Source organism: Prionailurus bengalensis, chromosome B2 (genome assembly GCF_016509475.1).
Source record: "Prionailurus bengalensis isolate Pbe53 chromosome B2, Fcat_Pben_1.1_paternal_pri, whole genome shotgun sequence".
Taxonomy (NCBI): domain Eukaryota; kingdom Metazoa; phylum Chordata; class Mammalia; order Carnivora; family Felidae; genus Prionailurus; species Prionailurus bengalensis.
This window is the reverse complement of record NC_057349.1, coordinates 150,791,468-150,806,508: the sequence shown is the minus strand read 5'-3', so window position 1 is coordinate 150,806,508 and position 15,041 is coordinate 150,791,468. Positions and strand designations below refer to the sequence as shown.

General features: G+C 55.3%; 1 protein-coding gene across 5 annotated transcripts in view; it reads right to left on the bottom strand.

The window, feature by feature from the left end:
• SMOC2 (SPARC related modular calcium binding 2) overlaps positions 1 to 15,041 on the bottom strand; it is a 163,157-nt gene that overhangs the window by 106,522 nt on the left and 41,594 nt on the right. For all 5 annotated transcript variants that reach the window (XM_043592780.1, XM_043592776.1, XM_043592779.1 and 2 more), the window contains exons 2-3: positions 11,385 to 11,556; positions 142 to 248 (exon numbers count right to left, since the gene is read on the bottom strand). In XM_043592780.1, coding sequence (XP_043448715.1) covers positions 142 to 248; positions 11,385 to 11,556 — 279 coding nt within the window. The remainder of the gene's footprint in view (positions 1 to 141; positions 249 to 11,384; positions 11,557 to 15,041) is intronic.

Below are 15,041 nucleotides of genomic sequence, written 5' to 3'. Positions count from 1 at the left end.
ACCACCGCCAGCGGTGACAGTCAGCCCCGCCGGGAACTCCCTTCCCAGCTGTGCACGGGGGCCCCCAGGGACACCCCCTCCCCCCCCCCCCCGCAGCTGGGAGCAGACGCTGCGGGGACCGGACGGGGCCAAGGGCCTCACCTGGCTGTAGGTGCCGTCGTCGTTGCATTCCGGAATAAACACCTGCTGCAGCTCCTTCCGGGCCTGCTCCTGGGTGTACTTCCTCTCGGCCACACACCTGGACACGTCTGCGGGGAGAGCACAGCATATGCACCAGTTACACAACCGGGACCCATGAGGGCGTGAGCCACCGGGCCACGTGGGGGCGTGGGGCCGCAGCGCCCCCGGCGGGAAGGTGACGGGAGCAGGTTTGCTCTGCACTCGATGAGCGAGGGAGCCGAGGCTCAGAGCAGCCACTCTGCCCGTCCTGCTAAAAGGCAGGTGCTGCCTCCTGGGAAACGAAGAAGCTCCGGCCGCGGCCGGCTGCAGGAGGGCTCTCTGCGGGTCCAGGCCGCACGTGGGGGCCCTCGGACACCGCGCTGGCCCGGGACACCCGCCCCACCTGAAGACCGCCTCGGCAGGACCTGCACAACGGCCCTCGCGTGTGTCGCACTGTCCCGGGGTCTCAAAGCGATACTAAGGTCCTGCCCCCTCCAGCTCCAGGAGGAAAATCTGACAGCACGTCAGATGAAAAGCCAAACACCCTCAGCCCGCCCTCCGCTCTGTCCCAGACTTTCAGGTGTTGGCATTAGCGATACTGCGGCAGAACCTGATAAAAAGCACCCAGTTCCTACTGCTCCTCAGGAAGCCGTCTCCTGCGACCCAGTAAGTCGGTGAGAAGGGAAGCGGCTAAAAACACCGAGTGCGTCTCGTCTGCATCCGGACACGGACACCCTCAAACCAATCACGGGCACGCGGGTGTGCACGAGGGACGTGGTGGCTCGTGCGCGAGGCCGCCGTCCCCTCCGCCACCCCCCCCCCCCAGCCCGCACCGGCCTGCGTGCGACACGGGGGCCCGGCGGGCAGCGCCTCTCGCTGCGGGCCCCAGGCCTCCCGGCATGGGCTCCGGGGCGCGAGCCCCTTGGACACCGCAGCACGGCGTGCGTGGCCAAGCACCCACGTGCGTCGCCCACGGGCCTCTCGCCCCCCGACACGCCACCACAAGTTCACGCTCCCTTCTTTGGGCCGCCGTGCGGCGTAGCTCATGTGAGTTTTAGAGCTTGAAAAGACAGGCTTTCCCCGTGTTTCTAAAGTGTTTCCAGATTTTTTTTTTTTTAACATTTATTTATTTTTGGGACAGAGAGAGACAGAGCATGAGCGGGGGAGGGGCAGAGAGAGAGGGAGACACAGAATCCGAAGCAGGCTCCAGGCTCCGAGCTGTCAGCACAGAGCCCGACGCGGGGCTCGAACTCACGGACCGCGAGATCGTGACCTGAGCCGAAGTCGGACGCTTGACCGACTGAGCCACCCAGGCGCCCCAAGTGTTTCCAGATTTAAATAACAGGCGGTCTCGATCTGAAAGGGCCTCTGGACTCCGAGAGCTGCTTCTTCAAACGTGTGCCCTGGCCAACGGCTTTAGATGGCGACTTCTCGTGGTCTGGTAGCAAATCCTGCTGGCCCTGACTGCGTGCCCTCTGGGCGCCCGCTGCGGGGCTCGGGGCCGCAGCCAAGGCCCCAGCGGCATCGGCCTGCTGAATACAGACTCTGCTGCGGAACATCCCCGTCCCCGGCTTCTGCGGACCCCGGGCCGCCAGCCGCGCCGTGTGTCACGGGCATGCGCGCTGCAGAAGATGCTCTTCCCTCCAGGCCGGTGCTCGTGTGTTGATCTCCGCTTTGGCCCGGCCAGCCGGCACTCGGCAACATGTGGTTTTAATGCAGCCTGTGTTTTAGCTGAGGACAAATCACCGCTTTGCTGGACTTGTGTCCTCGTGTTTTTAGCACAACCTGTGGTTTGACCGTCTAAAAGGAAAAGCGACAGGAGTTCCAGCTTGCACGGTCTCCGCCAGGGTCCCGACGGAATCGCAAATCATTTCTGATACTTGAACTATCGTGGAACGTGCCAGAAGAGCATACGTTTTCCAAACAACGTGTGGGCCTCGTTCCTGGCCTGGACGCACTTCCTTCAAAGACTCTGCGCTTAGCGCTGATCGGACGTCCTCGGACAGGCAGCGCTCACGTCTGACGGAGACTAAATTCCAAGTTTTCGTCTGGCACATGGCAGGCTGTGTAGTCACAGGAAACAGGACTCTGAGGCCCGGAACGGCCGAGTCGGCATCAGATGTCCCCCGAAGTTAAGTCCGTGACCACCTACCGAACGAACGTGCCGTCCGTCTCCCACCGCCGGCCTGGTGTCCCTTTCCTAGATCTTCTGAATGACGGTCTTCACGACTGAGCAGGGTCTGGACGGCACCTACCAGATCAATGCTCCTGAAATATGCAAAATGCCAGGGATTTCGCTCAAAATTAGTCACGCCTCCCTTGTGCTGTCTTCAGCGTGTTACTTCCTTCATCGTGGTCGGAACATTTCACACAAGACCCACCTCCTCAGCAAGCGCTTCTGGGTTCCACGCGCCACAGAGCACTACAGGTGATCCCGCATCGCTGACGCTCTCCGCCACGGCCGTAAGGTCACGTTAAACCCCTACCTTGTTAACGTGTACACGCTTGGGATAAATCGAACGCCCCCCTTTACAGAAATCCAAGTGTTCAGCCCAGCAAGATGCGGGGCGACGCTGGATGTTTTTCTGGCCGGTGACTCGGTCTGGAATGGCTACCGAGTGGTTTTGACTTTCAGCCTGGTGCCGTGTGCTCTCTGAGGTCCAGACGCCCTCACGGCTGTGTGCCCATGCCCGGCACAGGCCCGGCCCGGGTGAGGTTGGCCTCAGGGCAAGGGAGCCGGATGAGCAGAGGCCACCAGACAAAGGAGGCACACTCTCCCTGGGCGGTGGCCTCAGAAATGATGGCCCTATGAGACACTTTTATTTTTGCTGGCATCCAGTGAAGGCAGACGCGGGATTTCAAAGGTTGTACTATTTTATCCACCCATAATTTCAAAGGCCAGACTCCGAGGAAAATGGAGGACTCGGCACCACCACGCTCTTCGCATAAATAGAACATTCTGTGCCTCTTTAACGTCGGTGGGCGTGCGGTGATGCAAGACCAGAAGGGCATGCAAGGCGCCCCGTCCACCGAGCCACTGCCGGTCGGCGAGGGCAGGGGTGCCGTACGTCCTCCGGCACCACTCCGTGACCGCGGCGCTCTGCAGCGGGAGGGGGAAGGAACAGAGTTTCCCTTCTACGTAAGTGTTATCGTTTCAAACGCAGAAAGACAGAAACAAATTATAATAGGAAAACCTCGAGTACATGCTTGGGGTTGCCAAGCCATACAGGAAAAAACCTACATGCGCTGCAAGCTGTTGCAAGAACATATCGAAGTATTCGGAGTCTGTGCAACATTTGTACAGGAGACGACCAGTCACAACCATCTGCCGGGTAACTGATAACCGCGAGCATCAGGGCATCAAACGAGACCACGGCGCAACCGTCACCACATCCCCTTTACGGAGTCTGAGTGCCACGCTCCCGGGCCCGGCCCGGCGCTGCGCTGTCGCTCGCGGCTCTGCTGGTGAGCCAGCGCTGCGGGAACACGCGTGTGGGTGGAGCACAGAGAAGACCGTTCTTCACGCAACATTCCAAAGAGTCTTGTGCTTCTGATCGCGGCTGGAACGTGCGAGCAATGATGCTGCTTCCCGTCGTGTCTACTTTAGTCCGCAAGGAAGGACGTTTCTAACCTCAGACCTGTTAGAACGCCATAAAAGAGTGAAGGTGAACGTGACTGGCGTAGGGTTTCTGCAAGAGAGACGCACAGATGTGACGAAAGTCCTAGGACACCGCTTTCTGCAACGGCTACTTCAGGTGGCCTGCCTGTGGGAAGGAAGCGCAGCTTCGACACAGCACGTAGCACGAACAAGGACCCCGCCTGAAGACTGGATGCAGGAGAGAGTCACGTGTACACACACATGTGCACGCACAGAGACACCTGCACACACACAGACAACTCCCTTGCTGTCCAGTTCCTTTTAGAACAGTGCACGATTGATCTCTCCTCTTGTCTGGTGGCCCAGAGGTTTTTACTCACCATCTGTGCACACAGATGCACACACGCACACACATCTGTACACATACATATGCATACATGGGTACACGTACATATATGCAGATACACAGGTGCACGTGCACACACAGATACACACACAATACACACCCACACCCACAGGCAGGTATGCAGACATACAATACACACCCACATGCACACGCACACACAGATATGCACACACACAACACACCCACATGCACATGCACACACAGATATGCACACACACGACACACCCACATACCATCTGTGCATACAGATGCACACATGCACACATACATGTACACATACACATGCATACATGGGTACAACGTACATATATGCAGATACACAAGTGCACATGCACACACAGATACACACACAATACACACCCACATGCACACGCAGGTATGCAGACACACAATACACACCCACATGCACACGCACACACAGATATGCACACACACAATACATACCCACATGCATACGCACACACAGATATACACACATAATATACACCCACATGCACACGCACACACAGATATGCACACACACAATACATACCCACATGCATACGCACACACAGATATACACACACAATATACACCCACATGCACATGCACATGCACACACACAATACACACCCACATGCACACACAGATATAAACACACTATACACACCCACATGCATACGCACACACAGATATGCACACACACAATACACACCCACGTGCACATGCACACACAGATAGGCACACACAATACATACCGACATGCACACGCACACAGATATGCAAACACACACAATACACACCCACATGCACACACACACAGATATACACACACAATACACACCCACATGCACACGTACAACACAATACACACCCACATGCACACACAGATATGCACACACACAATACACACCCACATGCACACACACACACAGATATGCACACACACAATACACACCCACATGCACAAGCACACACATAATACACACCCACATGCACACACAGATATAAACACACTATACACACCCACATGCATACGCACACACAGATATGCACACACACAATACACACCCACATGCACACGCACACACAGATATGCACACACACAATATACACCCACATGCACACTCACACACAGATATGCAAACACACAATACACACCCACATGCACACGCACACAGATAGGCACACATAATACATACCCACATGCACACGCACACAGATATGCAAACACACACAATACACACCCACATGCACACACACACAGATATACACACACAATATACACCCACATGCACACGTACAACACAATACACACCCACATGCACACACAGATATGCACACACACAATACACACCCACATGCACACACACACAGATATGCACACACACAATGCACACCCACATGCACACACACACACAGATATGCACACACACAATACACACCCACATGCACATGCACACAGACATGCACATATACACACATATGCACACACAATACACACAGCTACCTATACATGCACACAGAACACAAGCATATGTACACATACACATATATATGCACACATGTGCATGCACAGATACACACATGCACACATACACACAGATACACACAACACACACAAAGATATACATGCACATGTGCACACTAGACACACATGCACACACATGCATACACAGATAGTCGTGCGCACACACACATTCCACACATCCCGCGTAGATTTCTTTTACAGAAATCTCTGTTTTGTTGAAGAAAATAATAGCAGGCTAAGAGCTGACTTAGTGTAGCCGAACCACACTCTGGGACCGGACGCTTGCTGTGGGTTCACAAAGCCTCCTGGTGAAGCTACAGGAAACATCCAGACGGCTCTGGCCTCCCAAAGGTGACGCCCCTGAAGTGAAAGGAGCCTGTTTCTTTACAGTCCGCGTGTAAATCAAGGCTTGTTAGGGGCCTTCTCATGATTAGGAAAATGGTTGAACAGAAAGAATTCTTAGTGTTCACCTGTCCCCACCGCCCTGTTTTAGAGATGAGAAGGCTGGTGTGGACATGCAGCCCCAGCCAGCCGGTGAGAGAAACTGAGGCTGAGTCTGCAGTTCTCACACCTGAGCGGGCTTCAGAGCACTGGGAAGTGTGCAGGGCAGGCGCTGGGACCTCCCGGCACCGCCCCACCCCTCGGGGGCCCCGATGTCCACGTTCCGAGCACCCACGTGGACAAACAGGTGGAGAGGAGAGGCCAGCGACCGTGGAGGAGTCTCGGGCTGCGGGGCGGTTACATCACATTTTTAGCAAAACTAACGGAAAGGTAGAGGGCGTTCAGAGACGCCAACACCAAGCCCAGCGGGGGTGAGCGACGCCTCCGGGCTCCGCAGAAATCCTCGGGGACGACACACCCCGCTCACGCTGCCCTGCAGGTCGCTGCTTCCCGCTGGGTTTCTGGGACACAGGTGCCCGGCGCTTGGGCTGCCCTCCTGGGGGTCTGGCCGCTCAGAGCCCAGTGTCAGCGAGAAGTCCCTCCGTGGGCAGCCCGTGGACCGCACGTCCACAGAGGGAGGCGCTGGGGCCGCCAGGGTCTGTCCCCATCGAGGCCGCAGGCTCTGCTGTGTGTTCCCCATCGTGGGAGGGTCCCCGGTGCAGCTCGCCAGCTACGAGGTAACACTCTCCAAGGCGCCACCCCGAGTGGCTTTTCCCACCACCACCGACAGGCCCAGAGGGACCACGGGTCTCCGCAGGGCTGTGGGGAAGGTTCCGAGCAGGCAGCCGTGGCGGGAGGCCTCTGTGGATGGGCCAGCAGGTTTCCCCAGACAGCACTATGACCCGGGATTTGTCCCGGCAGGGACTGACCACGGACGGAGGCCCCACAAGCACGTGTTCTGGCTTCTACTTACAGTCGCCGCTTGTCCAAGAAAACCCTGTGGGTGTGTGTCCCTCGGGGTTCATGCAACACGATCGTCATGAAGAACAACCACCACTCATCCGTCCGTCCCTGATGTGGGCACGCAGTTCTGCCTCCACACGGACGTTGCCAAGGCCCCGCACGTCCGGCCCGCGTGCCGTGTGCTCACCGTGGCGCGAGGAGACCGTGGCCTCGCTCAGCCAGCCACGACGAGGACCACGAGACACTGGCAGCAAACAGGAATGGGGAGAGAGCGGAAGCATTTTGCAAGCACGTTCCTTTTCTTAGAAACTCCTGGGGCCCGGGGGCGCCTGGGTGGCGCAGTCGGTTGAGCGTCTGACTTCGGCTCAGGTCACGATCTCGCGGTCTGCGAGTTCGAGCCCCACGTCGGGCTCTGGGCTGATGGCTCAGAGCCTGGAGCCTGCTTCCGATTCTGTGTTTCCCTCTCTCTCTGCCCCTTCCCCGTTCATGCTGTGTCTCTCTCCGTCTCAAAAATAAATAAACATTTAAAAAAAATTAAAAAAAAAAACAAAAAACTCCTGGGGCCCGGAATCCCCGAGACGGGCTGTTTCTGTCACGTTTCCGCTATGACTTTGCTTCCGGAAATCCCAAAGTCGCTCCAACGCCTCCTGACCTTGGACCGTTCCTCCTCCTGGTTTTCTGGCTTTTTCACTGGATGCCAGAAATGTTGTCGAAAAGCAAGACAGCCCCAATGGACTCAGATCAAAGGGAAGATATTAATGCGTTTGCTAAGCTCTGAAAACCCAAACTCCACAAAATTTCTAAGAAAATAGGAGAAAAATCCATCGGTGCCCATCACTGCATTTCTATTCAAGGGCAACACTTAGATCATGACATCGAATGCATAAAATATTTTAATCCAGCTTAATGAAACGTGGACTAAAACATTTTAGTTGTTTTCAAACCAGTACATTCCAAACAGGCCAGTGGGACTGCCACCCACCCAATGTCCTCAGAATATGCGGTTGCCCATCTGCCAGACTGGCACTATTTCAACCCCAGGGACAATGTGAGAAAAACCCAGACGGTTGTTTGTAGCACGTGAAGCGGTGCAAGGGGACCTTCGGTCTCGTGCCCCCTCCTTTCCGTTCGGAGACGCGAGCTTCTGACCCGGCTGTGCTGTCGAATCTGCTGTACTCGTGCCCTGAGAGGGACGTAGGCAGTACCATGACTTCCCCAGTCCGGCAGGATTCCTGTCTCTGGCCCCCATCCGCACCGGGGCTCCCTTTTACCTCTTCCCACTCCCCGTGAACCGTTTCCTCCCTGTTGGAGCCCTGGGCAGGGGAACGGCGTTGGTAAGCGATGGCACAGTTCGCCAGTCTATACGAAGGAGCCCATCCCCTGGACGGGGGCCGATCGCCACCGTGAGCCGGGATCCAGGCGGAAGGCTGCTTCCGCAGGGACGGTCCCGTCGCAGCCTGCAAGCCCCTTTCCAGGGCAGCCCCCAGCACGGCACAGGTTCCTGTCCCCTACGAGATGAGGGCTGTTCCCAAATCATGCATCACGCGTATCAGGGGTGCGTGACGCCCGGTTATTTTAAACAAACGTGTGACTAATAACGTCGCTGTCAATAACCTTCATATTCGCTACCCTTGCCAGCTGAAGCACCAAACAAACTTGACTTTGAAATCTACGGGCATCCGTAGATTTTTTTTTATTTTTTATACTAACCCCTTGGATTTCAGTGGAACCAGATTTTGTGAAGTGAGTTTTATGTCTGCTCACTCCCCTTAGCACATTTTCTGTGTCACAGATTTGTGGTCTGAAATTGGTTGAGGGGAGTGAATGAGAATCCCAGCCAAGGGAATTTCCCAGAAAACTTAGGCTGGATCCAAATACAAAGAGGGGAGCGATGACATTATCAAAAAGGACACACGCGTCCAAAAGCAGCCCAGCACGGACGCCACGGTGGGCAGAGCGGAGCCCCGAGTCAAGGGCTCTGGAGAGCGACCTCGGGAGGTGCGGACTCGCGGGCCTTTGCGTCAGGTTTCCACCCAGGGAGGACAGGGGCCCGGGCCCTGGTCTAACTAACGCCCCCCAGGTGCCCGCTGGTGATCACAAAGGCAGAGACTAACCCCGGCAGCTCCCCCGTGGAACTTCCGGCAGAACAGCTGATCGGGGTCATCTACAGGAACGTGGCACGAGAAAGCAGCATTGACTCAAACTTTACCACCGCGCCCACAGCATGCTTCCGTGGGCAAGGCCGGCACAGGCGACAGCCTCTAGAAGCTTCCCTGAAGACCAAGTCGCCTGATATTTGAATCTATTCCTAAATCGCCTCTCCTTTCTCAGCACAGATAACTGACGTGTAAAACTATAATCGAGGCGTCCAAATTTTTCTCAGTTTGGCGAGTTCAGAACGAGAGTACAGAAATTAGACACAGAGCAGAGAGGAACAGAACTCCTCACGCGGCTGCTTTTCTTTGAGGCCACTTTTCCGTGAGACATGGTCTTGCCGTTTCTGGCCAGACCCACTGCAAATCACTCTTTTAAGTTCCAGCACAGTAAACATGCGGTGTTATATCTCAGGTGCACAATATAGCAATTCTGCAGTTACACATACCCTCGGTGCTCATCGCGACCACGTCCTCTTTACCCGCTTCCTGCTTCCCCCCCCCACCACCACCTCCCCTCCGGTGACTCAACTGTGTTCTCTGTAGTTCAGACTCCGTTTCGGGCTCGTCTCTCTTTCTTTTTCCTTTGTTCATTTGTTTCCTTTCTTGCATTCCACATATGAGTCAAACCCTATGGCGTTTGTGTCTCTCTGCCTGGCTTATTTTGCTCCGTATGATACACTCTGGCCGCACCCATGTCGCTGCAAATGGCAAGATTTCATTCTTTTTGATGGCTGAGTAATATTCCACTGAATACATGCCGCATTAGCTTCATCCATTCACTTATCAACGGACATCTGGGCTGCTTCCATAATCCGGCTGTTGTAGATGATGTCGCTAGAAACATTAAGGTGCACGAATGCCTTCGAACTGGTGTCCTCGTATTCTCTGGGTAAATACCTAATAGTGAGACTGCTGGATCTTAGGGTAGTTCCGGAACCTCTGAGGAACCTCCATACTGTTTTCCAGGGTGGCTCCACCAGTTGGCATTCCCCCCAGCAGTGCACGAGGGTTCCCCTTTCTCGACACCCCAATATCTGCTGGTTCCTGAGTTGTCAACGTTAGCCATTCTGACAGGTGTGAGGTGGTATCTCAGTGTGGCTTTGAGCTGTATTTCCCTGATCACGAGCGACGGTGAGCATCTTTTCATGTGCCGGTTGGCCATCCGGATGTCTTCTTTGCAGAAGTGTCCGTTCGTGCCTTCTGCCCATTTTTTAATTGGATTATTTGTTCTTAGGGTATTGAGTTGCATAAGTTCTTTACAGATTTCGGATGCTGACCCTTTATCAGATATGTCGTTTGCCAATATCTTCTCCCATTCCGTAGGCTGCCTTTTAGTTTTGCTGATTGTTTCCCTTGCCATGCAGAAGCCTTTTATTTTGATAAAGTGCCAATAGTTTATTTTTGCTTTTGTTTCCCTTGCCTCCAGGGACGTATCTCGAAAAATGAAAATCATCTGAATCCCCGCACAACTGTCCAGACACCGTCTTTCCTAGTAAAAAGCGTATGAGGGACACCTGGGTGGCTCAGTCGGTTGGGCGTCCGACTTCAGCTCAGGTCATGATCTCACAGTTTGTGGGTTCGAGCCCCGCGTCGGGCTCTGTGCCGACAGCTCGGAGCCCGGAGCCCACTTCGGATTCTGTGTCTCCCTCTCTCTCTGCCCCTCCCCTGCTGGTGCCCTGTCTCTTTCTGAATGCGACTCTGTTGGGGCTCAAAGCATCAGCATACTATGCGGAGACAAACCCTTCATTAACATAGGAAGTATTTCAGTGTTTTGCTCGGAGCGTGCTAGTTAAATCTAAATCTGCTTCCTAAATCAGGATAATCGAAAATTTCACGTGTAAAATCAACACGAAAGAAATCGCCATCCACCCCACAGGTGCTGTGTGACGTCCCACTGGCTGGAAGGGGGGACAAGACAGGGCCAATGGAAGCAGGATTAACTTTGGTGAGAATAAAACACTCAGAAAGTGGTCTGTGAAACGCCAATACGCGTGTGTCGAGATGGCACCAACCAGCCTAAGAAAAGAGCACGAAACAAGGTAAAAGGTGCCTCTGCCCTTGAGTCCCCGAAATTTCCCTCCTTCCTGACACAAACCTGGAATCCCTGAGTTTTTACGCATAAAAACGTAGCGAAGATGAGAACAAACGACTCGGCCTTACGCTTAGCGGTGGATCGGCCGGCCTCTGAGCGAACGATCAGACACGGCTCACCTCTGCAGTTGCCCCGGTAAGCGATCTCCAGCTGAGGGTCCTTGCACTTGGCACGCTGGAACTCGCAGCGGGACAGGAAGGTCCGGCCGTCAGACGCGCACAGTGGCTTCTGTGAGGAACCCGCACACGCCAGCTGGCAGTCCTTGTCCTTGTCTTGATCCACTCGCAAAAACTTGGGGGAGGAAAGAAAAAGAAGCCAGACAAATGTAAAGAGGCGTTTCTGCAGAGCAGCGGGAGACGGACGTTGGCCTGAGGCCACCGCCGATCGCAACCGACGGCGGTCAGAGACATCGCGGGGGCCCGAGGACTCTGAGCCACGGGCCAGCAGGGAGGTCGACGGCCCGCGGTCTCCAAGCCAGCGTCTGCGGCTGGATCCCGGAGCTCCGGACTCAATGGTGCACGACACGGTCCATCCCGCAGTGGGATGTGCGGGAAACCCGCTTCACCTCCATCGTCCACGCGACCGGGATTTTAATCTGTAAATTCACTCGCTAGTTCCCTCCCGCGTGCGCCACGTCTCATGGTCACCCTGGAAGTTAGGACCGTAAGGAGGGCACCGGAGGAGCCAGGAGGCGGTGGCGCCTCACCACCTCCCTGTCCCAGCGACCCCCTCCCGCGTACTTGCTCAGATTATTGTTTTCTGAATAAACGCCCGGGCCCTGGGGGGGGGGGGGGCGCTGCTCGCTCCCGGGACACGGGGCACGCCCAGCAGTCAGGGGTCTGCCCGCCCGGGGCCACAGGGGCTGCGAGCCTGGGACCACACGAAGGAGCCAGTGCAGAGGGCCCGGCGGCCCCCCAGCGCCCGTGCTCACAGGGGTTCCCCATCCCGCGTCGGCTCCTGCTGACATCCCGACGCGGCATCACGGAGCCCACGGTGCCCTCCAGTGGTCCGGCTGCCCCCACGCCGGCCCTGCGCGGACGGTCCCACTGCAGGCGGCCCACCTCACGCCTGTCCAGCGTGGGACGGCTTTGTACCACGGCATAAACGGCACCTCCGGGCGCCCGTGGCCACGGGCGCATCCCCCGCCCCGCGTGGGGTTTTCTCTGGTTTGTGAGCACGAGCCCCGCGCTGAAGGAAAACACCGGGGGCAGAGCCGCGGTGGTCGCCGCCTCCCGCGGGCACCGCGTACGTGTGAGCAGGGGGACGTGGCGTCGTCTGTCCCGGAAACACCTGCGGAGCCAGAGAGCGCCGTGCTCAGGGCCTGTCCCCTTCAGAGTCCGCAATGGGGGACACGCGGGAATGGGTCCAGAAGCCCAGGGAGCCTCACCAGGAAGAGCAAAGCAAGCGGAAAGGCGTCGCCGCTTTCCCGGGGGTGTGCAAAACGTGCTCCTGTGCTTCAACCCGGGCGAAGCGAGCGCGGAAGAACGTCTGACTGAATTCTGGCCACAGAGTCTCCGGGCCCGGTCGTTCAGCTTTGCCCAAAATGTGTTTTAACTTTGCGGCCCCAGAGGTGCACCCGCCCCCGGGGGCCACCCAGCTCCTGGGAGGTGCCGACGCGTCGGCCTGCTGTCCCGGAGGGAGAACGGCCCCCCGGAAATGTCACCCCCAGCTTCTCGGGGCTCTGTCCCTGCCTCGTCCTTCCGCGAAGACAGACCTCCTCTCACACCACACAGCTGGGCCCTGACAGTGTCGTGTGGGAGAGACAGACAGACAGACAGAGACACAGACACAGAGAGACACAGAGAGGCAGAGAGACAGAGACAAGACAGAGAGACAGAGACACAGAGAGACAGAGTCAAGACAGAGAGACAGAGACAGACACAGAGACAGAGAAAGAGACAGAGACAACACAGAGAGACAGAGACAGAGAGACAGAGTCAAGACAGAGACAGAGAGACAGAGACAAGACAGAGACACAGAGATAGACACAGAGACAGAGAGACAGAGACAACACAGAGAGACAGAGACACAGAGACAAGACAGAGAGAGACAGAGTCAGAGACAGACACAGAGACAAGACAGAGAGTCAGAGACAGACATAGAGACAAAGAGAGACACAGAGATAGAGATAAGACAAAGATACAGAGGCAGAGACACAGAGATAAGACAGAGACAGAGACAAGACAGAGTGACAGAGACAGAGAGAGACACAGATAAGACAGAGAAAGAGTCAGAGAGAGACACAGAGACAAGACAGAGATACAGAGACACAGAGAGACAGAGTCAAGACAGAGAGACAGAGACAAGACAGAGAGATAATCAGAGAGAGACATAGACAAAGACAAGACAGAGACAAAGACAGAGAGACAAGACAGAGAGACACACAGAGAGACAGAGAGAGAGAGAGAGAGAGGCAGACACAAGACAGAAAGAGAGACAGAGACGGTGTAGGAATCAAGGAGCACAGGTGAGCCTGTGAGATCTCAGGACCGGCCCCGCCCCCAGGCACAATAATAAAAAAAAGCCTAGTATTCAGGCATTTGGAATTTGGCCATAATTCTTGATCATTTAATGGTGCAGAACTAACAATGGAGCCATTCTTTGTCAGAAATGAGAGAACACACACTTCACGCACGTGTCTCCCCCTTCCCATTTTTAACAGCAATTATGTTCCAAGGAGACAGTGCACTTACCGGGGCTGTGTTCTTCAACAAGGCCACTTAAGGGGAAATAGAACAGTCCTAGTTTAAAGAATTCACTGTTCACTTTTTTAAGTTCATCTATTTATTCAGAGAGAGAGAGAGAGAGAGCGGGGCGGAGCAGGGAGAGAGGGAGAGAGAATCCCGACCAAGCAGGCTCCGCGATGTCAGCGCAGAGCCCAACAGGAGGCTAGGTCTCAGGACCAGGAACCACGAGATCACGCCCTGAGCCAACATCGAGAGTCGGGTGCTCAACCCACTGAGCCACCCAGGCACCCCAAGAACTCACTCTACTAAAAGAACTTGGTTGAGGGTCTTCAAACTAGTTCAGATAAAAGGTAATTTGCCAAGTTTAGAAAGGAATCAATAGGACCTTGAGCGACACTATTTTAAGGAAAACCTCAGAGTTGCAGGGGTCCCCATGTCATTTATCTTTACAAAGCAGTGCTGTGTGCCCGACAGCAAGGACAGCGGCAGGGGGTGCCCGCGCCGTGTCTGTCCAGACACCGAGGGAGAGATCCTGCGTGGACGCGAGACAGGTCACATGCAAATGGGCCAAAAACACGGTCTATATTTTGATTAAAGCAAGGGTGTAAGCCGGAGGGGAAGTTAGAACAAGATCCAGCCATTAAAGGAACGGGTTAAAGCATCCCTTAAGTCTGCATATGGATGGATCCTCCCACAGTGAGATTGATTCAAGACTTCTTTCTACTGTTTACGCTATGGCACAACATCAAGAAATACGTAGGTCTCCAGCTGTAAGATTCGCAAAAGCATCAACTTTCTAACCCGGAGGCCACTAGGCAGTGAGTTCAGCTCCTAAGTGTGTTTGCTTCCTCTGCAGACGAGGTTGACCCTGGGGATCGGGCGGGACAGAAGCACGGTCAGGGGGTGGGGACGCCTGCACACCGCTGGCTGGCGCGTCAGAGGAGGCAATTCTGAGAGCAACTGAAGGACAGGTGTGAGAGGTCACAAACGCAAGCCCGTTCTAAGGAGCAACGTCTCCGTTTTCAGCCCTGAGCCTTCCCTGCCGTTAGCAAATGAGAGGATGGAAACCCACGATGCCGACGTGGAGAT